General features: G+C 52.3%; 1 protein-coding gene across 2 annotated transcripts in view; it reads right to left on the reverse strand.

The window, feature by feature from the left end:
- Positions 1-829: 829 nt before the first annotated feature.
- The window catches only part of CCDC12 (coiled-coil domain containing 12), a 54,272-nt gene continuing 27,583 nt past the window's right edge, over positions 830-27,518 (reverse strand). Inside the window, exons 2-7 of one of the 2 annotated variants that reach the window (XM_050780588.1) lie at positions 20,528-20,595; positions 4,543-4,622; positions 2,711-2,772; positions 2,436-2,470; positions 1,334-1,410; positions 830-1,237 (exon numbers count right to left, since the gene is read on the reverse strand). In XM_050780588.1, the coding sequence (XP_050636545.1) occupies positions 1,155-1,237; positions 1,334-1,410; positions 2,436-2,470; positions 2,711-2,772; positions 4,543-4,622; positions 20,528-20,595 (405 nt within the window). In that variant the 3' untranslated portion in view covers positions 830-1,154. Of the gene's footprint in view, positions 1,238-1,333; positions 1,411-2,435; positions 2,773-4,542; positions 4,623-20,527; positions 20,596-27,518 lie in introns of both variants that reach the window. The other variant, XM_050780587.1, reaches the window with a different exon arrangement.

Below are 27,518 nucleotides of genomic sequence, written 5' to 3' on the forward strand. Positions count from 1 at the left end.
TGACTGGAGTGCTTGGCACTGTCTGCCAGAGATGGGTCATTGTGTTTCTGGAACACTGCGGAGAGGAAGAACACACTAGACGGCTTAGGGCAGAGGCAGGAGGCTCAAGGGGACATCCTGAAGGAAACTCAAGAGTGTAACCATCCTGGAGGAGATGCAAGTCCAGTTGGCCACAGGTACTGCAGTCAGAGATGACGCAGCCAGCCTGCTACCCTGGGGAGTCAGCTCCACAGAGGAGGCTCATATCCTAAAGCCAGAACCTTGGGGATCTAGGGTCCACGACCACACCTGAAACCCAGCCTACAATGTCCCCGTCTCTAGCAGAATGGGCCACCCCTCCCATGCAGGCTTTCTGTCCTAGGGGAGCCACAGTCTAGCTCTGACTGGTGGAACAGGGAGAGGGGCTGCCTGGGGCTGGGGAGAGTGGGGAAAGCAGTGACAGCAGCATCAAATCTGGAGTGGCCCTGAGTTGGGGCTTGCCAAGGCCCAGTCTCTCTCATACTGTGAAAGGATCCCCAGAGGACCAGGGTGGGAGCCTCTCCAGCTACTCCACAGACTATTGCAAGGCCTAGGCCTGGGGGAGGTGTTAAAAAGGATTTTCTCAGACCCTGTCTCTATCACCCAAGGATCTTGAGATGACCAGCAGTGACCATGGACTGGGCCAGGACATGGCTGCAGAAGGCAGCCCTGAGTATTCCCCACCCCTCCAGCCTTAACATGCCCAGTCCAACACAGAGATTATTCATACATATTAAGTACCGCTTCTGCAGTCACTCCATCTCCACCCTGTAGAGCCCAAATCCACAGTAGGAAATATTTGACAGATTTCTGCCACAGACAGGGATTTACTTGTCTCTATTTCCAGATTTTTTTTTTAAAGTTCAAAATATATACATATATACAGACATATTTACATTCACATGGGCAGACACAGGCATGCCCAGAGTTGTTGCTGGTTCTGCCTCCATTCAGAATGGCAGGGGCCACCCAGGAGACACGGAGCTGACCTCACCGATGGGGTTTCAGACGTGACGGGCAGGGAGTCTCTGCTCAGAAGCCAAACTGGAGGTGACAGCAAGCCAAGCCCCCATCCCTGCCCAAGACCATCCCCTGCAGGACAGGCCTGATGGGCGAGTGGTGGGGCAGGGCACGCCTCAGTCAGAGTCACAGGCCTTTTGTTCGGTGGCAGCATCCACTGCAGAGGCTAGGCTGTCGTCCTGGCCTTTCAGCCTTTCACCTGGGATGGATGGCAGACAGAAGGAGTGGGAAGGGTTCCTGTGCTTGGGCCACCATCCAGTGGGTAGGACCCCACCTTCCCAGGTACTGCACTTACGGATCAGCTCGGCAATGGCCCTCTGAGTCCGCTTTTTTAGTTTCTCCAGCTTCTTGGCCACATCTCTCTTGAGGTCCCTGGAGCAGGGAGGCAGGGAAAAGCAGGAAGGTGAAGGTTGGCCTGATGTGGCCTTGGACCCCCTCCCCTCTTGCAGCCCTCTGGCACAGGAGTCATGCTCAGTTGCTTGAGGGGGCTGCCCTGGGGAAGAGGCCAGGACATTCCCCTTCTGCACCCTCTCAAACCCAGCACGAACCATTATTTCCTGTCCCACTGAGGCAGGGGGACTAGTACCACAAACCCACCCAACATAAGGGACTGAGCTAAGACATGCAAAAGTGGATGGTTTCTCAGGGACCCTCTCTTGCTCTGCTCCTCCGGTCACCATCAGGGAGTGACTTGCTCCCGTCCACTGTGGGCCCTGCTCCTCCTCCAGCCACAGGCCCAGCCCCTCCACTGTGGGCATCTGGAAGTACACAAGCACTCAGTCCATTCTCTCTGGCTCTGGGATTCCCAGGACATATGCCCCACGCTTTTGTTTCATCAAATTAAAATACCCTCAGCTGGTGTTAAGTGGACCCAGAATCAGACGACAGGGATACAGCCCTACCTCCAGCTCAAGATGAAGACAGACACAAGCCTCCCGGCCCACAGCACCCTCTCTCCCACTCTCTCTCTGCCTAGCAAGAAGGATGATGACCTTCATTTCAGAGAGGAGGAAACCAGGGCCAGAGGGAACAAACTATGGTGGTAGAACAGGAACAGAAAACTGTGTCTGCCCTTCCGTCCACCCCTGGCCCCCAAGGACAGCGGTTGGGCTCACTCAAATGGGAGCTCTGGAGCAGATGGGCTCTCAACCTCTCAGGAGGGCCTTCATGAGGGGCCTGCTGCTCCCCGCACCTGAGCCCCTCTCCATCACTCCCCTCTCATCCCGCCACTTACGTCCTCCTCAGCACTGGTTTCCAACAGTAGCTATCTCGTGCAACTCTATGTCTGTACTGCCAGTCTCTGCCCTGTAAGGGCAGGAAGGGCCAAGCCCCTGGCCCATGCTGGCACCAAGAGCCCCTGAGTCAGCCTGCACCAGCCCCACACGGGTAACACTCACCAGTCAGGCTTCCGAGGAGCGAGGTTGGCCAGGTCCTGGGAAGGGAGGAGACACATATCAGGGTGGAGGGGCCGCCCCAGGGAAGGGGGAGGGCAGGCTCGGGAAGGAGGGAAATGGGAGAAAGAGGAGGAGGAAGGAGAGGGACGAGGGCAAAGAGGCAGGTGGGAAGGGAATAGAAGTGACGAGAAGGAATGAGGGGCAGAGGGAGAGCAGGTGGCAAAGAGAAACAGGACACACAGAAGCAGTGAGGATGCCAGGGCAGCCCAGGCACTTACCACCTCCTCGATGACGGGCTCAGGCTTGGCGGCCTCCAGCTGCTCCTTCACCTTCTCCTCCACTAGAGGGTGCAATAAAACAGAGAAGACCTGTGGGAAAGGCGCTGCTGCTCTGCAGGGACACTGCCTACTGTGGCCCGCAGTGAGACAGGACCCCAGGCTTCCTTGCACCCACTTCTCTGTGGTCCCCAATCAGCCAGAGGTGAAGACCCTGCAAAGGCAGCTCTGGAGGGGGGGCCTGGGTTTTCCAGGATGAAGCAGTCCCCACAGGCCAAGAATGGGACAGCAGGAGGCAGCCAGCCACAGTCAGTCAGGAAGCATGGATGCTGACAGTAACTACGAGACCAGAGAGCTGCCTGGGTACATACAAAGTGAGGACTGGCTTCTCACATAATCCTAGGGCTACTGGGCTCTGAGGATGTCCTCTGGGTCCCAGCCTAGCCAGAGCCACAGGTGGCTTTTCCTCCATCCCACCTCAGCTGTATGCTCCCAAGACCAGGACAGAGGCACCTTCCAGCTCCTCCAAGCTGCTGCCAGAATAGCGAGCCTCTGAGCAATCTGACTAGAAGGTTCCTGCCTCTCGGGGACAAATGGCGGAAGCACTAACAACTCTGAGCTCTGTGGGCTTCCTCCAACTCCTGGCACTCAGTGGGCCCATGAGTGCCCTCCTGCTCTGCCTCACCTCCCTCCAGAAACAGATGAGAGTTGAGGGCTGCCCCTGACCTGGGCAGTTCCTCACCTCTCCTCTGTCCTGCCTACTGACCCCCACTGCACCATTACCCTACCAGGTGGGGCCCAGACTACAGAGCAAATCATGGGGAAATGTGTGGATTTCAGGGATGAAGGAGGTGGGGAAGCAGACTGGGATGTGGCCAAGCAGAAACACTTTACTTTTTCCCAAGATAAATGTATTTATTCACTTGTTACTTATGCAATTCAAAGAAAGATGATAACAAGGCCAGGAGTGGAGGCTCACACCTGGAATCCCAAAACTCTGGGACGCCGAGGCGGGTGGATCACCTGAGGTCAGAAGTTCGAGACCAGCCTGGCCAACATGGTGAAATTCTGTCTCTACTAAAAACACAAAAATTGGCCAGGCACAGTGGCACACAGCTGTAATCCCAGCTACTCAGGAGGCTGAGATTACAGTGAGCCGTGATTATGCCACTGCACTCCAGCCTAGGTGATAGAGCGAGACTCCGTCTCAAAAAAACAAGCAACAAACATAAAGAATTAAAATAGGGACTCTCCAGGGCAAGGGCCCAGGGATCCGGAGGACTAAGAAACTTCCTGGCATGAGTGGTGTGGACGGCCAGAAGCTCCTAGTGGCTGTGCTGCTCCCACACCATGGCAAGAGACTAGACAAGCCCTGGGCCAGGCCCTCTCCCCTGCCTCGGTGCTCCACATTGCCGGTCCACTGCTGTGCATGGCTGAATGACTGGCCCCTGTCTCTGACCCACCCAGGCCCCACAGGACCCATCACCTGCCCTGCTGCCCAAGGGCCCCATGACCACGTCCACTTCTCAGCCCAGGAGTCCTCTGAGAGGATGTGGCCTTTTTCAAACCCCACTCAGATCCCGGGGAGGCCTCAGTCTCAGGCGGGTGTGAGCAGGACTGAGAAGGCACAAGAGGCCTCTTCAGTGCCCCGACAGCCTCTGCTGCCACCGACGGCCGACTGTGCGCATCTGCCATGAGATGGTAACAAAGGGTCCTGCCTGAAAGCCCAACTCCTGTCCTGGTACTGCTGGTTATTCTCAGAGAGCAAAGCCTGCTGAGGTGCAGGGTGGCTGACAGTGCCAGGAAGCAGAGGTGGAGAGGGGCAGCCTGCTTACCTGCAACCGGTTTGGCCTGGGGCACCCTCCTCTTCTTCAGGTCCTCATCCTCCGGGACATAGTTCCGCAGCCTAAGTTCCCTGCAAGGACAGAGAGAACAAGCAGAGACGAAGTCAGTGTGTGACATGGTCTCATTCATTCATTCATACAACTTGCATAGCCCATGACTTCCCAACTTTCCTCTGCGCTCTCTGGAGATGGCCTGGTGAGGAGGAAAAGCACAGAACGAAGCGTCATCAGTCAGGCCACTTGGCACTGTCCCCTGCCACTTAGCGGGACTGGCTGCCCTCCAGAGGCCCTGTCTACTCTGCTGGAGTATGGTTCTCTTCCAGAGTTGGGCCAAGGACGCCTAGGGAGCATTCACAGGGTGTCTCTCCTGGATCATCCCCATTTAACAGCTAAGGGGATTGGAGGTCAGAGAGACCATACCCTTTTCACAGGATCACACAGCAATGGGTGCACATCTGAGCTCAAGGCAAGGTATGCCTCCCAGCCAGGGCTAAAGCTCCTGGACTGAGTGATTCCTAAAAGACAAGGCCAGTGGTCACCCACAAGTTCCCCAAGTCTGGTCCCTCTTCAGAGCCTTCCTGCCCTGGGGCTCATGCCACGGAGTACGCCTCAACTACTTAGAGAAAAACATCTGGGTGTGCTGGGCCAGGGGCAAGTGGCAGTGAGTGAGGAGTGACGTGTGGACAGACAAGCAGGTGCTGGTGGGCTCCAGAGGGGCGCAGCTGCCTACAAGCCGTGGGAACATGGAGGGGAGGCACTCCAGGAGGTGGCAGCGCCTAGGCCTGCAGATGACGTGGACAGGGTCAAGGCACAAAGCACACGAGAGGCTGACTCGGCTCCAAGACTGCTGAGAGTGGCCCGTGAGGGCTGGGAAAACAGGCATGACTGTGTGCAAGGCTGGGAAGGCTACAGTCCACCAGGACAGCAGTGAGAAATGCACAGCCCCCAAGGCCTCCATGAAGACAGAGGAGCCACAGGGGACCAGAATCGCCCGGGGGGAGCTGTGGCTAGTTACTATGTTTTTATTTTCTTCTTGCCTCAGTCTTTTCAGGCAGGGGTGGCTGAACCAAGAACTCACTGGGGTCCTCTCTGGCTCAGGGGCTCATCAAATCCTGGACCCCCCCACACAGAAGCAGGCTCCCAGGAAGAGGTGTCCCTGGTAACTCCACAGGGCAGCAGGACGAGAGGTCCTGGGGGGCTGCTGGGTCTAAGAAAGGCAAGGCAGAGGCAGTGGGACAGACCCCTAGCCCCAGGGGATGCAAGAGTGGCCCCTCAGATGCCGGCCAGGGGAGACTAGGCCGCGGGTCCTCCTCCCTCCCCAGTACCTCTTTCAGTTCTTGACCGTTGGTCCCTCAGAAAAGTTCTGGGCCTCTAAGGCAGGAAACAATTTCCCAACAAGCCTCCCATAGTCTGCCATCTTCAAAGCCCTCTGTCTGGACCAGGTAAAAGTGCTGCTGACTTTCTCAGGACCTGCGAAAGCAAGCTTTCCCAGAGGCAGGGGTGTCTGTGGCCACACAGCTAGCAAGCGGCAGTGCTTTGGACTCAGGGGCTTTCAGATGCCACTCACTCTCCTATTCAAGGGCTCCACCTGCTTCCTGCCCCCAGCTTACTTACCATCTCCTTCCCTCCTGCCAGGGCCCCTGGGCCTGGAGCCTTGGGGCTGGGCTGAACCACTGGATGATGGGGGAGATGGGGCAGTGCCAACATCGCCTGTGTGGAGGAAGCCCACCTGCACTCCGAGAGCCTGCTTCCTCTAAGGTGCGGAGATACCCCACCCCGTCCCCCATCCTTGAACGCCTGCCTCGGGCCTGGGGGTACATGTCAGGTCACAGAGGTACAGGGAGACAAAGTGGGGCATGACTGGGTGCAAAGGCTTTTGTTCACAACAGGGTGGGGAGAAATGAGGAAGAGAAACTGGGTGTGGGAAGAAAACTGCAGGGATTAGTAAGAAGAAAAACTGTCACTTTCAGAAACTGTCTCTAGGGTTCTGTGAGAAATTGACAGGAGAGAGGAGAGGCCAGAGGGAACTTGACCCAGAACTCAGAGCAGCAACCCACACCCTGCCTCCAGCCCCGCCCACTGCCCAGGCTTCAGAAGGCCAACTGGAGGAGTGAACCACAAGCAAGAGGTGGAAGCAGAGCCTTGTGCCCACTGTGCCCTGCCACACCCAGAGTGGAGCACTGGCCAAGCAGCCAAGAATACCCAGATCTCAACCACTAGGGGAAGGTCTCATTCTGGGCCTCAGTTTCCACATGTAAAAACATTAAGGTTGCGCTGGGTGCATCCAGCTCTATTGAGCTGAGTCCACACCCTCCCCAGACTCACTCTTGCAGAGCTAATCTGACGTGCAGCCACTGTTGTGCGATCGCGTGAAAATGGTGCAGTCTCTCTGACCTCCAGTCCCCTTAGCTTGGAGAGCTAAGAGACTTCCCCTCCCTAATGCCCACTTAACTGCCCATCCCTGGAATTCCACCACTACCAAAGGGCAGGAGTCTCTGGGAGAGTCAAGGAGCATGGGGGGTTCGGCTTGGGGACCTGGTCTTTCCAACACAGGTTAATAAACCTGACAGCAAACACATTTTTAAAAATCTATTTCAGCCAGGCGCGGTGGTTCATGCCTGTAATCCGAGAGCTTTGGGAGGCTGAGGCAGGTAGATCACTTTAGGTCAGGAGTTTGAGCCCAGCCTGGCCAACATGGCAAAACCCAGTCTCTACTAAAAATACAAAAATTAGCTGGATGTGGTACCACATGCCTGTAATCTCAGATATTCAGGAGGCTGAGGCAGGAGGATCGTTTGAACCCAGGAAGTGGAGGTTGCAGTGAGCTGAGATCATACCATTGCACTCCAGCCTAGGCTGCAGACTATCTCAAAAAAAAAATAAAAATAAAAAATACATATATATATTTAATTGGCTTTAGAGAAGTACCAAGACAACAAGGATTTCAGGGGCTGCAATCACGGAGATAAGGCAAGTAAAACAAAGTGAGCCTGACATCACGTCCCTCTTTCCCTTTAAAGCACGTCTATTTACATGCAGCAGCTGAAAAGCTAAGAGACTGAGCAGAGCTTCCCGTTAGGTTGGTGCAAACATAACTGTGGTTTTTGCCATTGAACATAGTGGCAGAAACCACAATTACTTTTGCACCAACCTCATATAATCTCATGGGCCTGGAGAGATTAAAAAAAAAACAAAGACGTGTGTTTAGGCAGAAACTAAAACAGACTGCTGACTTCTCAACTGAAACTATGGAAACCGTAAGACAACGAAATGGTATCTCAGAAATGTGGACAAAATAAATGTCACACAAAATTCTAAATCTAGTTAAGAAGCCTTCAAGAGAAAGACTTTTTCAGACAAAGAAAGGTTAGGAGAATTAGTTATCAGCGAATCTGTTATTCAAGAAATACTAAAAGCAATACTTTAGGCTAGAGGAAAATGATCTCAGACGGAAACATGGAATTGCAGGGAAAAAATAAAATGCCTCAGAAAGGGTAAATACAATGGCTTGTGCCTGTAATCCCAGCTACTTGAGAGGCTAAGGCAAGAGGATTGCTTGAGTCAGGCGTTCAAGGCTGCACAGAGCTATGATTACACTACTGCACTCCAGCCTGGGTGACAAAGCAAGACCCTATCTCAAAAAAAAAAAAAGCAGGGGGAAAACGGGTAAATACGTAGGTAGATTTAAATGAATATTCACTGTATAAAAGAGTAACAGTGACTTACAGTATTTAAAATGTAGCAACAATAGTATAAAAGAAAGAGTGGCAAATAGCCTTGAAGTGTTCTAAGGTCCTAAGCACTATAGAGGAAATGGTAAACATGCTACTATTTTCTATTAGACTTTGGTAAGTCAAGGATTTTTGTTGTTATGCCTGTGGAAATTACTAAAAGAAAGGGAACACAGTATACAATTAACAAGTTAACAGAAGAAGAAAGTGGAATGATTAAAAACAAAAAGAAGGCCGGGCGCGGTGGCTCAAGCCTGTAATCCCAGCACTTTGGGAGGCCGAGGCGGGTGGATCACGAGGTCAGGAGATCGAGACCATCCTGGCTAACACGGTGAAACCCCGTCTCTACTAAAAATACAAAAAACTAGCCGGGCGTGGTGGCGGGCGCCTGTAGTCCCAGCTACTCGGAGGCTGAGGCAGGAGAATGGCGTGAACCCGGGAGGCGGAGCTTGCAGTGAGCCGAGATCGCGCCACTGCACTCCAGCCTGGGAGACACAGCGAGACTCCGTCTCAAAAAAAAAAAAAGAGACAAGAACGGAGATAAAAAAGGAAAGTCAAGAAACAAATAGTAGGACAACAGATTCACACACAAAGCAGGCCCAGGCTGCCATCCTAGGGGCTCCCATAGCCTTACAGTGTCCAGGGCCGCCACAGCTCTTGGAGACTGGGCAGGGTGTGACGAGATGGTGCCAGCCAGACCAGTAGGGCAGGCCAACACCTAACACCTTGTCAGCCGGCCAGGAAACGCTGAAGCAGCCTGCACTCACCGGCAGTCACTGGCATCTGGAAGCCGCCTTTCTGAGGACCACTGGAGTCAAACAATGCTTCTGCCACCCCCACTTGAGAATGAGGAGGTTGCTAAGGGGAGAAGGTACTAGCTCTAGCTACAAGAAAAGAAATAAAACCAACAAGAATGTCAACAGTGGTTACCTCTAGGAGTGACTTTTTTTTAAGAGATGGGGGTTTTGCTGGGTGCAGTGGCTCACACCTGTAATCCCAACACTTTGGGAGGCAAAGGCAGGTGGATCACCTGAGGTCAGGGGGAGACCAGCCGGGCCAACCAACATGGAGAAACCCCATCTCTACTAAAAATACAAAAATTAGCCAGATGTGGTGGCGGGTGCCTGTAATCCCAGCTACTTGGGAGGCTGAGGCAGGCGAATCACTTGAACCCGGGAGGCAGAGGTTGCAGCGAGCCAAGATGGTGCCATTACACTCCAGCTTGGGTGAGAAGAACAAGACTCCATCTCAAACAAAAAAACAAAAAAACAAAAAGAGAGAGAGAGAGAGAGAGAGAGAGAGAGAGAGAGATGTGGGTCTCACTATGCTGCTCAGGTTGGACTTGATCTCCTGGGCTTAAGCAATCCTCCTGTGTCAGCCTCCCAAATGGCTGGGACCACAGGCGTGAGCCATCAGCTCATCAGGGAAGTGATTTTTACTTGATTTTTTGATTTTCTGTAGATTCCAGAATTTCTAATCAGTAATTCTTTCTACATAGAAACAATCAACCAAGTACTCAAAAACATAAAGAAGAAACAGGCAGAGGAGCCGAAAGGCAGCAGAGGACTGTGGCAGGGTTCTGAGTCAGGCAGCACCAGCACCTCAGCTCTGCTGGTGTCCAGTCTCTGTGGCTTAGGCCCAGGCTGTCCCCTAGCCAAAGGGAAGCAGAGACCAGGCCATGTTTTTGGGGCTTTCAGCCCCAGAGTCTATGGGAAGGGCAGCCGAGAAAACCCGATGGCTTCTAAGACACTATCCTTTGCACCAAATGCCCTAGGCCACCCACAGTCCACCCTATACCAGCAGCCAGTGTCTCGGTGGAGCTTTGCTATGTCTCCACAGGAGCAGACACAGCAGCCACCTCAGTGCCTCCACTGGTACTCCCTCTGACTCAGGGACCCCAGTGTCCCCAAAACGAGTCTAAGCTTCTTCACATGATCCTGGCCCCACAGCCTGCTCATCCCCTTGGCTACACACTTCCCTGTCCATCACGCTTCAAGAGCCAGCTCAAGGAGGTGGCCCTGTGGGCCCCTCCCAGTGTCCCTATTCACCCTGAGGCACAGTGACTGCCCTTCTCCAGGGCCCTCTTTGTCCCACTTGCCTCTCTACCCTCTCCACAGCAGCCCCCACTCCAGGCATGTGGCCCTGTGTTGGCTGCATATCTGTCTTTCACAGCCTGCCCTAAAGGCACCAGGCAACTCCAGGAGGGGCTCAGCATACATTGCCTCAAGCTGGATAAAGGAATTCAGAAGGCACTCAAGAAAGAGTTTTATGGGTAGCCTGGGGCTCTCTGAGTCTTTCAATGACTTGAGAAGACATTTGGAAGCAAAGAAGTTGTGCCCAGCAGATAGAGAGGGCAGGAATGTGGCTGGGCCGGGGCAGCCAACTCCTAAGCAGCTTCTTTGTGGCAAAGCAACTGGCAATGCCAAGCTCGCATTCTATAGAGTTTCCTTCTAAAACGGGTAGCTGACCTTTTCTATTTACTTTACTCCGCTTCAGGCCAGCTGCAGGAGCCCCGACACGGGCTGGCCAGGGAGGTTCAGGGGAAAGCACCCCTGGGGTGCTTTTTCACACCTTCCATATGTGCCACTGAGAGGAAGCAGGTGGAGAAAGTTGATGTTCTGTCAAGTACAGAGCCAGAGTAGAGTTCTAGAATGGCGAAATGAAAGGAAGCTTTGAGATAGATTATGCATCTGATCCAACCCCATCACTGGCAAACTGGCCTCAAAGTCTACACTGCTCATGGGGGTTTCATGGCCCCTGGTCCACTTCACTCGCTCATGCTACCAGGCTTATCCTTTGGGGCGCTAGCCTCTCTTCTCATCCCTTGTATCTTGAGGCTACTCCACATTCTGCCCCTGCCCTGGGCCCCGGGAGGGAGGGAGAGAGAGGGTAAGGACAAGGCAGTCCCACATGGCCTGTTCCCTGAGAACAAGGTCCTCCACCTGGTCACCCTGGTCCCTCTCCTGCCCATACAGGCCCCCTCAGGGGCCAGAGAGAAAGCTGCTGTGAGGCACTCCTCCTCATAACAGACCACAGGGAAGGCCACGCCCAGGATGCGCCTGCAGGCCTTGCGGAGGCCACCACTGGCCAGAGAGACTAGCAACTGTGATCAAAGAACACTTTCATTTTTAATATTCAGAGTACAGAGACACTGGAGCTCTGCCAGGAAAACACACTCATGACACTCAAACACGCCCCTAATAACCCTCTGTTTGCTTTAGGCTTCAGGACCTACCCCTTGTCCCCAACATAAATAACAAGGCTTCAGTTGCTGCTGCCAGAGGCCAGACCCGAGAGAAGCATGAAAATGAGGGGAGAGGCAACTACCCCAGATGAGGTACACAGCTGCTCTAGAGGCTGCTCTGGTCTTTCTTTCAAGTGCCATTAAAATGTTCAAACCCCCTGACCCAGTAACCCTGCTCTGGGAAAATTATTCCATAGAAACAGTAACAAAACAGGAGCAAGCAAAACAAAGCGTTCTACATACACACAATCCTGGCAGCATAATTCATAATAGCTATGACACCTCTGGGATCTCTTCTGGCAGAGTGCCCTAGAGAGGCCTAAAGTACCACCAGGCTATGAGGGCAAAGGACAATTTAGTAGATGGATGTTTTTGTTTGGTGATTGGTATTTTTCTTTAGAACACTCAATGGCTGGCTCTGCAGCAAATGAGACTTTAAAAGAGACCAGTGGCTTCCCCACTTGTGGGCAGAGGAGACTGTGCTCCAGCTGTCACCCAGTAAGGCAACTGTGGATGCACACTGAAGAACAGGTATAGCGTAAGGCAATAAAACCTCCCTTTCCTTCTCTTATCCAGCCCACCCCAAGCCTCCTGTCCTTCTGGCCAAAGAGGACAAGGTCTATTGGAACACATGACACACGAAGTGACCACGGACAGGACAGGGCCACATCACAGCCCCAGGGGGTGGACAGGCCTCTAAGCAAGCCCTGGCAAATGTGTCCTCAGCAGGCTTCAGGAAAAGGAGTGGGAGCTCCTTTGTGCTACCACCTGAAACCACAGGCCAGAAAGCATGAGATAATGCGCCCTTCCCAGTAGGGGCAGCCTCCACACACGGCCTCTCAGAGGCCACCTCTCGAGACCACCCTTCCACACAGGGAGAGATTGTCACTGACATTTTCTCAATGTGGAAAACAGTCCAGAAAGATTACCGAGGTGCCAGAGCTGAAGGAAGAGCCGGAGGCAGAATCCACACCCTGCTCTCTGGCCTAGGGGTGTACCCCATACCAGCTTCCTCCATCTGGCTCCTCCGGGACCAGCAATCACGGGAGAGAAGCTACCTGACGCAGTGACTGGGGTCTGGCCAGGGCTGCAGGTGGCTCTGCCAGGGCTCTGGGCACTCAAGTGTTCCTCAAAGGAAAAACTCCTGCAGCCTGCCCCACAGTGGAGTTCAGCCTACAGTATCATCCTGGAAACTCCCTCCCTCAACAGGAGCCCAGCCTCTCAGCTCTCCCCACGGCCAGAAGAAGCCTTCCTCGGCCCTAAAAATTACAATTTTAGGTCACAGGTCTCAGAGGCAGGAGCTTCAGAAGTAGTATAGTCAAGCCCTTGCCTTAAAAACGAGGAGGCCAGAGACGCCAGAGCTGGCTGGGGATGAGATCTGTATGGGAGCCCCCACCAAGACCGATCAACAGCTATGGCCACGTGTTCGCACCAAGGCCTACCCAAAGGCCCCCGAAGGACGGCTTATAAACAGCCAAAGGCTGTTCCAGGCAATGACCGGGGCTGAGTGTTAGTTAAATGAGGCCCCTGCCCTGCCGGAGCTGCCATCACATCTGCATCACGTGGTCTGCACCCACTCTCATCCTGGACGCTGCAGAACCTAACCAAGGTGCTCTACATTGACAAGCTGAACTTTGCACCCATCCCACCTGAAAGCCCATAGCTAGTGGGTACTTAAGGCATCAGAAAAAACTGGTATGCCAAAAACAAAACAAAAAAACCTAGGACTAAAAAGTAAATCATGGTACTCTCAAAGAAATATTAAGCTGCCATAGATAATTTCATGAAAGTATATTTACCAAAAGATAGTCATGACACGGCACATGAAAAAAGGTTACAAAACAGCATGATATGCACAGATACATGTTGATCTGTAGTTTCTAAGTTTTCTACAATCAGAAAATCTATAATTTATGTAAATATCAATTTAATTTTTTTTTTTTTTTTTGAGACGGAGTCTCGCTCTGTCGCTCAGGCTGGAGTGCAGTGGCACAATCTCAGCTCACTGCAAGCTCCACCTCCTGTGTTCACGCCACTCTCCTGCCTCAGCCTCCCGAGTAGCTGGGACTACAGGTGCCCGCTACCACGCCGGGCTAACTTTTTTTTGTATTTTTAGTAGAGACGGGGTTTCACCGTGTTAGCCAGGATGGTCTCAATCTCCTGACCTCGTGATCTACCGGCCTCAGCCTCCCAAAGTGCTAGGATTACAGGCGTGAGCCATACCTGGCCATAAATATCAATTTAAATTTTAAAACAGGAGAGGAGTAAAGGTTTATGGCAGATGAGCTAAGCCCCAAAGGGCCCATAAGGTGAGAAGTGGATTGGCCACACTGGCCATGCGGGGCCCAGATGTTGGGGGACAGGGACCTGCATAGCCCACTGCCCCTCACCCTCCCTGGCCCAATCGAGCCCACAGACCACTCTGGGACCGTGGATGGTGCTCAACCCCAACAGGCTGCCCTGAGCAGCAAACCACCAGCAGCCACTGTACTCTGCCAAAAAAAAGCCTCTTTTCCCCACACACGGAGGGGTCTCAGTGGCAGCTCCACTCCCTTTCAAAAGTTGGAGGATTTTAGCCAAGGAAATTTTAGCCAAGTTGCTTCACCTGCCTGGACTGTGGCTTCTTCACCTATAAATGCAGATCACATTGAGTACCAGAACAGAGATGAAGATTTCCTAAGAGGAGCTTTGGAAGCGAGATCAGGACACACAAGATATGACTTAATGCACAAAGAAAGGATTCAGCTGTGCTCCTACCCCACCCTACCCAGAAGGGAGGTGCCCAGTGCCAACACACGGTGAGTCGGCTTCACCATATTCTTTAAACCAGTTCTCTCTTGATTCATTCTCCCACATTCCCAGGCCTATTCCCGAGAAACAGGGTCAGGAAAAATGAGGTGGTGGTGGGTCTCTATGCTGCTGTTTCAGCAGGAGATCTCCACTGCCTGTGACTGGGACATCACCAGATGTAGACATCCTCTACAGTGGGACTGAAAGAACTCGGGAGGCGTGATGGGAGCCGCCCTGGTTGGTACCACTAGAGTGGAGCAATGTATGCAAAATCAAGCTGATATCATGGATCAAACAACCATGATCTGTGACACATCCTGGTGTGTGGAAACCATCACCGGGGCCCAGCACGCAGAGGCCTGGCATTGGCTGGACTCAAGGGTTTGGGCACTGGGCCAGGGCTGGGCCTTAGCTGGGGTGGGAAGTCTCTCCATGAGAGGGTCATGCACACGTTGAGCTGGGGAACAGATTTTCCATCTCTGAAGAAGGAAGGCTAGTGACCTCATTTCTTTTGTAATATGTGACACCCAGCCCCGGTCAAACAACTATCTCTGATGGTAACCGACTGCTCCAGCAGTGTGCAGACCTCCATACAAAGCCACGGGGAGGTGGCGGCTGTGGAGGTTGGGAGTTCGGGACTTGCTTGTTCAGGCACTTTCTGGCATAGGAGGAGGCGAGTGCTCCTGGTTAAGTGCCTCCTCCCTTCTCCCACCTGTCAGCCCCAACCCAACAGTCCATCCATCCCACAAGGCAGGGTGGTAATGGCTGTCAGCCACAAACCCTGCCCTAGACATGCCTCCATGGCACATATCAGCCAACCTCCCATCACCAAGAAGCGATGGACAGCTCAAAAAAAAAAAAAAGCAGCTGACACTGACATGAACACCCCTGAATACCCTCTTCCATGGGCCAGCCTTCCAGGGCACATCTTATCTGGGCAGTACACAGGGGGCTGGGGGAAGGGAGCTGCCTTAGAGATGAGTCATCCATGCCTCTACAGAGTTAGCTACAACAAGGCTGGCAGAGACAGGGAAGAGTCAGCCCAGAGAAGAAGGGCCCATCTAGGGGTAGGAATGCATCCTTTCTTCCCACAGAGCCTGGGCTGGTCGAGCTGCTGGAGCTCACTCCCACCCAATGGGGATTTGGTTGTATGGGGATGGGACAGGATTTATCCCAGGACAGTAATACAAATTTTTTAAAAAGGAATCTGCACTGATTTCTATCAAAATCCCAGCAAGCTTTTTTTAAAAATAGGTATTAACAAGCTGACTATAAAATACGTAAGGAAAGGCAAAGGAACTGTTAGAACAGCTACAATAATTCTGAAAAGGTCTCCTCAGGCAGTGGGGCAGGAACACACGCAGGCAGGCGGGTGACTCTTCAGGATGGCTGGTGAGGGGCAAAGTCCTGGGGTGGCTCCCTCCAATCCTGTTGGATTTTCATTTACTTAGCCACAAACCCTGGCCCTACAGGGTATCTGGTTAGACAAATGAATCTGCAAAATGAGGCCACTCAGCTTATTTCCAAGGACTATCTAATGCAGCAAATAAGCGAGGCTGTACAAAGTGGTTCCTAATCACAAACTTATAGGTCACGTTTGCTTATTTCTACTCCCATCCATTGCCTCACATTTCCCCCAACTGTTGCCTTATTTGCAAAGGTGGCACACGCTTTATGTAAAAGTTACTTCTGCCTTTTCCAGGTGTGTCCAGAGTCCTTTCACTCTCAGGGTGCCTTCCTTCTGTCCAGAGCCCCAGCACTAGCTGAGCAAACAGGTATGGCATTTGCTCTGTTCATCAGGTGAAGCAAGTTTTATTTCATTATTTTCCACCTTTGGTTGAAGATTCTGAGGCTCACTGAGGCAATGTGACTCGCCCAGGGTTAGAGAATTAATAACTGGCAGGGCTTGGCCTCAAACCTGGGAACCGCTTCCAAAGCTAGACCTTGCTCCATCTGTCTAGGTCCTTTCATCTCAGGGACTGCTGCTGAACCAAGAATCTAAAGCACGATGAACTAGCTACATCAATACATGGAACTGACCACCAGGCAAGGGACACTGAGTGACCTGGAGGGTAACTGAGGCAGATGGACCCTGCTCTCTGTCAGCTAATGGGACACAGGGAGCCGAGACACTCACGGGCAGCAGGCCCTGGGGTCATCCAGTCATTAGAGTTCAGAGCTGAGTGGCAGTGTGGGATGGAATGACTCAGGGAGAAATCCTGGTCAGGATGTAAGAGGAGAAACTAGGGAAGAAGGAGAAGAGGAGGGTGCCACCTCCATTTCCCTGTAGGGCCTGGGTCAGGCAGCATCAGAGACAACTCAGCCTTTCCCATCCAGGTTGGGCCCTGGGTCTTAGATGCAGATCTGTTTAACTCCCTTGGTGTCACTCCTGAGATGGTGAGCGGGTCAGACTGGAAGGGGCCCCCAGGGACACTGACACTGTGTAAAGGAGAGTTGGCGTGATGTCTGTTCATGCCTCCCCAACAACAGGCTATACCAGCCACCCTTCCACACTGCAGATTCATGCCTCTGGACCTTTGCCACCCAAACCTTACCATCTGGATTCCAGACTTAAAAGGCACGTTCTCCATAAGGCCTTGTCCCACTGAAGGCAGGACAGTGTTAGCTGAAAGCACCTCAGAGTGGGCACCACACTCCTCTCAGCACACTCCAGAATGGCTGGTGTCAGCAGGGCTTCCCACCTGGCACCTGGGCTCAACCCAGAGTGACCCTGACTGAAGTAGGCTGTTCTCGCCTCCCAGCAGGCGAGGAAGGATGCTCACTGGTGAATGGCCTCAGGGGTCATCCCTGCAATGGAATGGAAGGTCACTTCTTTCTCCCCAGTGGCAAAGGAGGATGCAGCAGGGGCTATGGCCTAGGAGGTTCTCTGGAATCAGCTCCCAATCCATAAGCTTCCTACGTGAGAGCCCCTTTCCAGACTTGGGGTACAAATAAAAAGCAAGATCCTCCTCCCTGGGATGGACACGGCCTCTGCTACATCCTGTTCTTCCTGGAAAGTCCATCATCCTCAAGCCCTGGACCCTGCAGTTTAAAGTTAAGTCCATATGGGGTCTGGCTCTCTGTTAGGGCAACCAATGTTCTAGTCTGCCTTCCTAAATAACCCAAGCAAGCCCTCTGCTCTGGGGATCTGTTAAAGTCAGAAGAGTCTGTTTTTCTCTGGGGTCTACAAATACAGGCACAACTCCTTGCTAAGGCTAGGCTTCCTGGCAACCAAAGGAGTGACCAAGCGGCAGGCCCTGCCAGGTACAGGATGCTAGAAGTCCACCAGCCCAAAGTCTCTAGAAGGACAGCCCTGAAAGCCAAGCTCCCAACGACTGGGAGGCAAACCCGTTCCACCACACTCCACTGCCTCAAAAGAGGCCAGATGAGAGCAAATCAGAAGAATGTGATGAGCTGAAGCAGAACCCAATTCAATGTCCAGCATGGTTGGTCCCTAGGCTGCAGTGAGAAAACAAAACAGGGCCTTGCACCTGCCCAGCTCAGTGGGCTCAGGACGGGGCCTCAGAGCAGGTCCTGTGCTCCACTACAAATGACCTGTAAGACCTAACATGGAGCAGGTCCTCACGTGGCAGGGCCCCTTTTATCTAGAACTCACTGACAGGAGCCTGGAACTACACATGCCCTTTGGTTTTTTCCCACTGTTTTCATTATGGTATATCTCAGGCACACAAAAAAGTTCGCACAATAACCTAACACATGTACTCACCTCCTGCAGAGTCAATAAAAGCAACATTTTGCCATATTCAAGACAGGTTTGTTCCCCTTTTTTTTCTTTTGTTACAACAAAACCACATATCATTGGCCTGGCCCAGTGGCTCACACCTGTAATTCCAACACTTCGGGAGGCTGAAGTGGGTGTTGCCTGAGCTCAGGAGTTCGAGACCAGCCTGTGCAACCTGGTTGTTTTTGTACCAAAAAATTAGCTAGCAATGGAGGTGCACACCTGTTGTCCCAGCTTCTTGGGAGGCTGAGGTGGGAAGATCGCTTGAGCCTGGGAGCCACTTGGAGGTTGCAGTGAGCTGAGATCACACCACTGCACTCTAGCCTGGGTGACAGAGTAAGACCCCCATCTCAAAAAAAAGAAAAAAAAAAATCACACATCACAGAGCCTTTCCCTAATCCTGTTTCCTCCTTGCTTCCCCAGGCGTCAATCGGAGGCATCACTCCTCATGCATGTGTTTACACTTCTGCTTTTGCTTTCTTGGGAGCACCTGACACCTTATCACACACCTGCTTCTTTGCTAACAGCCTGTCTCCCTCCAGAAAATGTCCGTGAGGGTAGGGGCTGTACTCTGTCCACTGTTGCCTTCCAGGGGCCCACAATGGTGCCCCGCACAGAGCAGACAACCAATAAAGTCAGTACTTGTCAACTGAGAAACACACATATATCATTTTGTGTTCCTAAATTTGATATAAATGTTCCTGGCCTGTATGCCTCAATTCTGAAACCTGCTTTTTCCTTCACTCGACACCACGTTTGAGATTCACAACCACATGGTTCAGCATTCAAGCCTCTTACTGTATGACACACCCACCCACGTGCTAAACCAGTAACCCTTCTTTCTCATCGAGGAGCGGGAGGGGTGGGAATAAGAGAAAAAACCACCAGCAAATCAGAGCCCAGAAACTGGAACTCAGGCTCCAGCCAGAGTTCCAGTTTTTGAGAACCTAAGAACAAACCAGAAGACCAAAGGGCCTCTAATACGTAGTTACCACAGAATGGGGAAATCTATGCCAGCACCCACCCATAAAGCCACATATGTTGGGGTCACCTGGCAAACGAGCAACTAACTGGCCTTTGTCTTCCCATCTCAAGAGGTGGGGGCTAAGGCCCAACAAAATGCCCCAGGCCCAGTGGCAGCAGACCCACTCAGCGTTTAGCATCACCAGCCTCTCAGCATGGAGCTGGTAGCATGTCTGAACCCGAGTAGGGAGCATGGACTCTGAAGGGCTCTCAGGATGGTGTGATAACACTTTGTAAATGGTGTCTGTGATTGCTCCTGATTACAAAGGCAGAGATGAGGCCCGCATGTGGGGAGGTTCTACTCATACTGGTGAAGGTGAAAAAAGGCTGTGGCATCAGGAAAGCCTGCTCTGGTGTGACCGCCCAGCTTTCTCTGAAGGGCATTCCCTCCCCTCCTGCTGCCCCTATGCAAAGCAGAGCCTAAGCGCATCAAGAGATACACCCCTGTGCCTGAAGGAAGCTGCTCAGAGCAAAGGAAATCAAGGCAACATGTCCAGAAAGACACATAGTTTGACCCCAGGAAGAGAGCGCCAGCTCAGGGCTAGGCATGGGAAGGAGGACATGAGACCTCTGGAACTGCTGACACAGGAGTGGTAGTCAGACACTCTGTTCACAAAGATCAGAGGCACAGCTCTGCCTCGCCCCACCCCACACACTGGTTCCAGCAACAGTTTCCAGGCTCCAGATTTTTGGGAGGCAAAGTAGCATCTGAGGCTCTGTGGAGGTGGCAGCCCTCAAGACTGCGGGGGAAGACCTTGTGCCTGCAATCACGAGGGAAGGGTACCCAAGACCCTCATATGTGCTGTGTTTAGGCAACTTAAGTGGACCCAACCAGATGACAGTATTCGACAAAATAAGATAAATACTACAGAGAGAAATGAAGCCAAAGGGGCACAGAAAAATGAGACAGGCGCCCTTTGAGCCGAACGCTATGTGAAGACCCAGACATCAAAGGTATAAGAGAGATGAGAAGGACCTCCAGGACGGACAAAATACTGGTCAGGAAATGCTGAGTGGCTAGGGGTGGCAAGGGCCGACCACAAAGGGCTCTGGCTGGAGGGAAACAGAGGAGGTTGGATGAGGCCAGATGACCCAGGCAGAGCTTCACATGTCAGGTACAGAAGGGGCACTTACTCAGCAGGCAATGGAGAACCATGCCACGAAAGGTGTATGAGAAGGGTAAAACGGCATAATGTGAGGGCTAGAAAGAAAATGCTGGGGGTTGAATAACAGCCAAATGGAAAATGAGGGAAAGGAGGCAGAGAAGGCCTCAACAAGGGCCTTCTGAGATGTTGAGATTTTAAGGTCTGAACAAGACAGCCATGGCAGAAAGAAGAGGGGAGGGAACAGGGTAGACACTGAACAGAGATGGGAGGACCCAGAGACTGGGAGACCGATGAGTGCTGGAGGAGACAGCAGAGCCTGGAGCTGCAACACGGGCATTACCTGTGCTTCTCGCCTTCTTCCTCCTCTTCTCTGAGATGCTTGGTCCTTGGCTCCCCATCTTCCTTGTCCTGCAGAGAAAGGGAAAAAACCACCAGCTCAGTTGAAAGCTCCTACTTCCAGTCCACACGGCCCAGGGAGCTAAAGAACAGGACATCTCAGAAGGGGGACACCTGGCAGGGCCCAGCTTGGTGTCCCAGACTCCAAGCAGGGTACATGCCTGCTGCATCTCATAGGCGCAACTGGAGCCTCGCTGCCTGTGCAGAATTTAAAAATCCGTAACTCTTGGCCAGATGCGGTGGCTCAGGCCTGTACTCCCAGCACTTTGGGAGGCTGAGGTGGGCAGATCTCGAGGTCAGGAGATCGCAACCATCCTGGCAAACACACGGTGAAACCCCATCTCTACCAAAAATACAAAAAAAATTAGCCGGGCATGGTAGCCGGGCGTGGTAGCTGGTAACCTGTAGTACCAGCTACTCAGGAGGCTGAGGCAGGAGAATGGCGTGAACCTGAGAGGTGGAGCTTGCAATGAGCCGAGATTGAGCCACTGCACTCCAGCCTGGGTGACAGAGTGAGATTCATCTCAAAAACAACAACAACAAAAAATCTGTAACTACAGCCCAGTCCCAGGTACCTGGTAGCCCTTAGAAAACACTCGCAGAAAGAGCTGGATGGCTTTAGATGGTGAGAAATGCAGCCACTTGGTGCCATGGAGGGGCCATGCTGGCAGGCCACCAGTCACCTTCATGGGTCTAGATGGAAACACCTGCTAAGCTAGGGAAGACTGGGGGAAGAAGTCACCAGCAACCAGGGCAGGATGAGAGCTTGGGCCTCCTGAGACACCTTTCAGGCCAGAGTCCTCTCCGGAAATACCTATTTGGTTCGCTTTAGAAGTAACATGAACAAGGACCAGGCTTATAATAAGACTCACTGCCTAGGCCTGTGCTACATTCAGGGAGACAGAGGCAAGGGGAATTAGTTTGAAGTTTCCATGAAAATTTTCTTAATCTGGTTCTTCTGACTTCCCACCAACTGCACCTCTTTTTTAAGTCTAGAGAGTCATGTTCATCTTAACTTTGACATGTTATGCTTGTTCTCAGGTGCACTGGGGGTTACAACAGAAAGAAACTGCCATACTGCTTCCACCTGCAGCAGAAAATGTCTTCCTGGACTTTCTCCCTTATTATGTGATTACCACCGTTAGGTCAGCCTGCCTGTGGACAAACTGACACAGGGCGTGTGTGCGCATGTGCAAATTCGTGTGACCACATCTCGGGCCCAGGGCATGGACTGAGAGGTCCCAAGACAGAGCTGTCGTGGGTCTCCCTGCATGCCAGGTTGGCACTCCAGAAGGTGACAATGCGTACTTCACTATGGCAGTGTCCTGCCTTCCACTCTCGCAGAGCAGTGTTCTGAGAGAGATCTGTGAGCTCCTTCAGTAGGGAGCCTGCTCTGATGGACACAGAATGAGCTGGAGCCTGCATATAAATTGTAAGTAAAACAGTTGCTTGAACTACCTTTCCTAGAACATTTATTTATGCCATTGACAACTGCCTTCCTAAGAATGGCATCTGCTTTATGTGAAGACTGCAGGCATCGACCAGACCCTGCCACTCCTTGGCCACACAACCTCCGGGGAGCAGACTACCAAAACTAGGTTGGAGGCCTGGCCCAGAGAAAGGCTCCTGTCATGTGAACAGATCAAGATGCCCCCTACCCCAACTCAGGGCAGCTCATCTCATGGCAATGAGGCAGCGGGAACAAAATAACTGACCAAGTGACAGCAGCTACATGAGAGAGGTCAACGTGGAACATGGTTCTTGCGGGAGGGGTGAGGGGTTTCCTACTAAGAGATGGGCTGGGCAGAATTGGGTGATACAGGATGGGGGACAGGAGTGGGAAGGGCATTCCCGGTGGAAGTAGAACTTGAACAAAGGCAGGGTGTGGTCTAAGAGCATGCAGGTGACTGGGGCTGGGGAAGGGGGTGACGATGATTGCCAGGTAAGACAGTCAAATCAGGCAAGGGCCAAACACAGAGGGCTCTGGCCAGTGTTCTTAAGCAATGGAGAAACCGAGGAGAGACTGGGGAGAGTCGACCGACCCCCGCTGGGCAAGGCAGGCTCTGGGGTGGACAGGCAGATGCTTGGTGATGGCCAAAGAGGGAAGGGAGAACAGAGTACAAATGCTTCACTGAGAAACAAATCAGGATCCTCCAAATGGCTCCCAGGGCTGCAGGGACCCGGACGGGGCTTCCACAGGAGCCCTGCTGGCGCATGCAGCCCTCCCCGACTAAAGACGAGCCGATGAAGCAAGCCAGAGCCTGCATATTCTAGCAAAAAATTCCTTCCCGACTCCCAACCAGCGGACACCCTGAAGGCTACTCCCAGAAGTGCCTATCGCAGGGGAAGTAGTGGCAGACACCTGCCCTGGGTAAGGGCAGAGAAGGAAAAGCAGAAAGGGCTCTTCTTTCCCCACAGTGGGCTGGTGGGGCAAGACCCCCAGTCACAAAGGAAGACTCCTTTCCAAACGGGTTCTGTTAACCTGAACCACCTGGCAGAAGTAGGCGGGGACTACAGGAAAGTGTCCAGCCTTTGGGAGGAGTGCTTTGCAAATACCATGCCCTTTCTCAGCTCTCAAGCAAGGTCAAACAGCTGCCACCACCCTCCTGGAGCCCCAGAGACATTCAAGTGCCTCAGCAAAGGCCAAGTTATTCATTAATAAATGAGAAAACACCCAACTATCTAAATGACTTTTTAAAAATGCCTAGCAATCTGGCGGGTGGGGTGCAGCACTAGCTCTGCAGACGGCACGAGGTTAAAAATGACCCCAGCTTGGGATGCTGTGCTAAGAGCAGGGGCTCAAAAAAGATAAAGATCCACATCTGTGGCAGAAGCAGGTGAACAAATGAACAGGCCACATAAGTGGGAGAGACAAGGTGTACCTCAGCCTTCCTGACAAAGAGTGATTCATAAACAGGATAATGGGCATTCATGGGAATGAAAATCGCTTTTGGTGACACTGGCCTGAATCACAAGATATGGCCCCTTGCTGCCTAGGACAGTGGAGGGAACAGCAGACCACTTGAAGCTCACCCCTACCTGAGAGACTCAAAGAGCCTCAGACCTGGAGGGCTCGCAGGATCACCCATTCTAGATCCTCAATTTAACCCATGGGAAAACCTGGGAAATGGCAGTCAGGGAAAATGAAAAGATTTGTCCAAAGTCACAGAACCCATCAGCGGTAGCTGCAAGTCTGCCTCCAGGTCGTCCTGATGCCTGGCCCTTGTTCTTGCCAAGGAGACGAGAGAGAGGCTATCAAGAGTGGAAGAGTGGTGCCGAGTTTCTAAAGAGCTCTGATTCTACTCGCCTCTCCTGCGCTCCCCACAGTTTAGACCTGGCCCCAGTGCTCAGATACGGCCACAGCCAGCCCATGTCCAAGCCTAGGCCCTGCTGGACACTCAGTAGGAAAGCAGGCAGGGCCCAAGGTGCACAGCCTCCCCAGGAATCTAGAGACACTTCGTTCACCCTGGGACCTTTAAATCAGACTCAATGCCTCACCACCCCCACCCCCCACCTCACACCCTTCCCAAATCTTGCCATCTTCTCCCTCCTTCCCAATCCCTAGTCTCCTCAACCACCTCCTTAGCTCCCCACCACAACCAAGCCCCCAGCCATCCCCCTCCACCTTTGCCTGCCAGCCAGCCTGCCTTCCCCTCTACTCTGGAGAATACAGCTGCCTCCTGCATTTTCCCCTCTTTCTCCAACCTATCTCCCCTAAGTCGCTCTCCATCTTATCAATCCACATTCCTGGCCTCCTCTTCAAAGATACTGGTCAGACCACATTGCACCTCTGCTCAAAGCTCCCACTGGGTCTCCATACCCCCAGGACAATAGCCATTCATCTCAACCTCACATCTGCTCTGTCCAGAACACTCTTACACCCCACATTTTGTCTCAAATCATGAAATACCTACTCTGATAACCCCCAAGAAAACACCATCTGGCCAGTCCTAGAGGCCAGGTCAAAGGCCACCTCCTCAAAGCAGCCTTCTAAGATTCCCAGGCAAAGGAATCCTCTGGGCCTACCCAGTGCATATCAGGGTCTGACCGTAGGCCCAGGGCACAGGCCTGTGGCTATTCCTATTCACAGTTGGCTTTACTACCCCTTCCCTTCAAGAACCTCTCAGCACGGGGCATCTCCTAGAGCACCTCAAGGCCTAGCCCAGAGCCTGGGCTAAACAACCTTCAGAAACTCTACCAATTGAACTGCTACCCTCTTCACCAACTCCAGAAGAGTAAACCTCAGGAACGCTGCTGGCTGGAGGGCAGGAGAGTCATGACCTGGGCTGGGGCCCTCTCCATAGCCTACTTGCCTATTAATGGACGTACCCCCACATTTCTCACCCCTGCCCACATCTCCACGCCTAGACCTTGCACCCATGCCCTCACCTCGTCCCAGAGCCTTCAGGAGGAAGAAGCCTTTGAGGAAGGACTTCAGGGGGTCTCAAATAGAGCCCTGCTCAGGACAGAGTCTGACTGACCTGTTTCCTAATGTTTGAAATCCTTTTTATCAGGGACAAAACTGTTACAAATAAAATTAGAGCTGTGCAGGGTTGGTATCATTTCTTTCTTAAATGTTCAACAAGACTTCAGTGAAGCAATCTTGGCCTGAAGTTTTCTTTGGGAAAAGATTTTAGTTATAGGACTGTACAGATTTTCTATTTCTTCTCCAGTCAGTGTTATTAATTCATGTCTTTCAAGATGTCTGTTTCACCTAAGTTACTGAATTTACTGGCACAAAGTGACTTATATTGTTCTCTTAATAGCCTTTCAATGTCTGTAAGATCTGTAGTGATGTTCACTGATATTGCTAATTTGTGTCATTTTTCTTTATCAGACCAGCTGAAGGTTTATCAATTTTGGCACATGCCTCTATCTCATCTCCTCAGACTTGGTATTTCAACAATGGGTTTGCTCTTCAGTCTCCTCTCTCTGGAAGGATCCCTCACTGGATGAGTACACCTGCCTCTGGATGGCACATGAAGCATGGGGGCAGCATCAATCCACACTGCTGTCTGAATGTAGTACCACTGCTAGAAGCAGGTCAATCAACAACCAGGCCTACAGGAGGAGGGAGGAAGACGAGAGGCTGCTCTATGCCTTCCTGTTGTCCCTTCCCACCCACAGTAAGATGAAGATCTCTCTTTCCTTGCTCCCCCCAGTCTCCTTTGTGGGCTAGGTCTACCTTGGGTACAAAGATAAAGAAAATAAGAACCCTGTCCTCAAGAATCTCAAGTCTACTCAAAGGAGCAGACTTAGAAAATGTAACTGTGCCATGAGTAGCGAGGAAAGCTTTACTAAATATCTCGTACACTTAGGGAATTAGCAAGGGATAGGCGTTGTTGGAGAAGGAAGTAATCCTTAAACTCAATTCTAAATGCCCGCTGGGGGATTACGAAGCAGCTAAAGAAGACAGAGCATTCCTGGGAGTGGTAACTCCCTACAAAGACATGAGAGCGAAGCAACAGCACTGTCACAGCTTGCAGAGCAGACCCACATAGCTGGCCCAGCCTCACCTGATGGTGTCAGGGGCAGGGCTCACAAGGCATTCCTCCAGCGCCGTGGGCATGAGGGCTGACACCCTGAACGAGCACTGTGGTAGCCTACAAAATGTGTCATGGGAGGAAAGGGGAAGACCAGAAGTCAGGTGAGATCCTCCACTCCCAGCCTGGACCTGCCCCAGCTTGCTGCTGTTTGTGTGTCTGTTTGGGAGGGGGGTTAAGGTTAATATGAGGTCTGGGAACGGTCACTGGGGGCAAGTGTGCCGAAGCAGGAGGACTTGAGCTCAGGGGATAAGGAATAAGCCTCTCCCTCTTCCTAAGACTTCCCAGGGACTCAAACTTTTAGGAGCGGCTGCCTAGAGCTCTCCCTTCCAGAAGGAAATAAGGGAAGCAGGAAAGGATTAAGAGAGAGACATTCAACTTCTCATCTAGGGTCTTCCCACCCTTCTTTAGCTTCCTGAAGAAGCTAGAGACTCAACTCATGGGTACAGAAACACTTTCCAACCCCCAGGTGACATGCCTCATTAGCTCTGAGTACACCTGCTATGATGTCCATGGGAAACTGCCCTCTGTTCAACAGTTAAGAGAATAAGGCCTCAAAATCCCAGCCCCCTAAGAAGAGGCCAAACTGGCCCCACTTTGAGCCTTTCCAGTTCTGATTTGGGTCTGGGATGGGGAAAAAAATCAAAAGAGATGGGCACATAGTGCCTGAAGGTGACAGGAAGAGACAGACAATGCTGGGGCAAACTTGGCAGGCTCCCCAGTGTCACCTTGTGCCCATCCTCAGGGCCAGTGCAGCCCCATGCTGGGGTGGAGGGACTTCCTGTTGGGTGTGGCCGCGGTGGGAGCTGTGTTCCAAGGGCATTTAGCAGGTAGGGCAGTCACCCGGAATCTGACTCACCCTGAAGAGGGAGTGATAAGAAGTCGGCTGAACACCACCATGCCTGGGACCAGAAACTGCACAGATCTCTACTGCCCAGAGACTGGGAGGGAGCAAGGGGGATAGACTCTGCTTCTCCTGGGCAGGCTGAGATCTCGTCAGGCTGCAGAGCTCCTCACTCTGGGTCCCCTGCACTCAATGTGCTGCTAGGATGACTTGATCCAAGCATCCACTCTATCTGCAGACCAGACCAAGAGTTCCTAAAGGGCAGATGTTTGTTGTTACCAGTTTGTACCCACAGGCCTGACACCAATTACATACAGCAGGCACAGCACAGTGGTGCACAGGAGCGGGGAAATCCCGGCTCCATTTCTTCTTGGCTGTGTGACCGTAGGCAAGTTATACGACCTGTCTGGCCTCAGTTTCCTCATCTACAAAAATGAGGATAATCATACCGACATCATATCACTATTACAAGAAGGAAATGATGGAGAAAAGCCTGCAGCTTAGGGAGACGAAGCAGTCGAGCCTGAAGAGCAGGGAGAATCAGGCCA

The sequence above is a fragment of the Macaca thibetana genome, chromosome 2 (genome assembly GCF_024542745.1).
Source record: "Macaca thibetana thibetana isolate TM-01 chromosome 2, ASM2454274v1, whole genome shotgun sequence".
NCBI classification, from domain to species: domain Eukaryota; kingdom Metazoa; phylum Chordata; class Mammalia; order Primates; family Cercopithecidae; genus Macaca; species Macaca thibetana.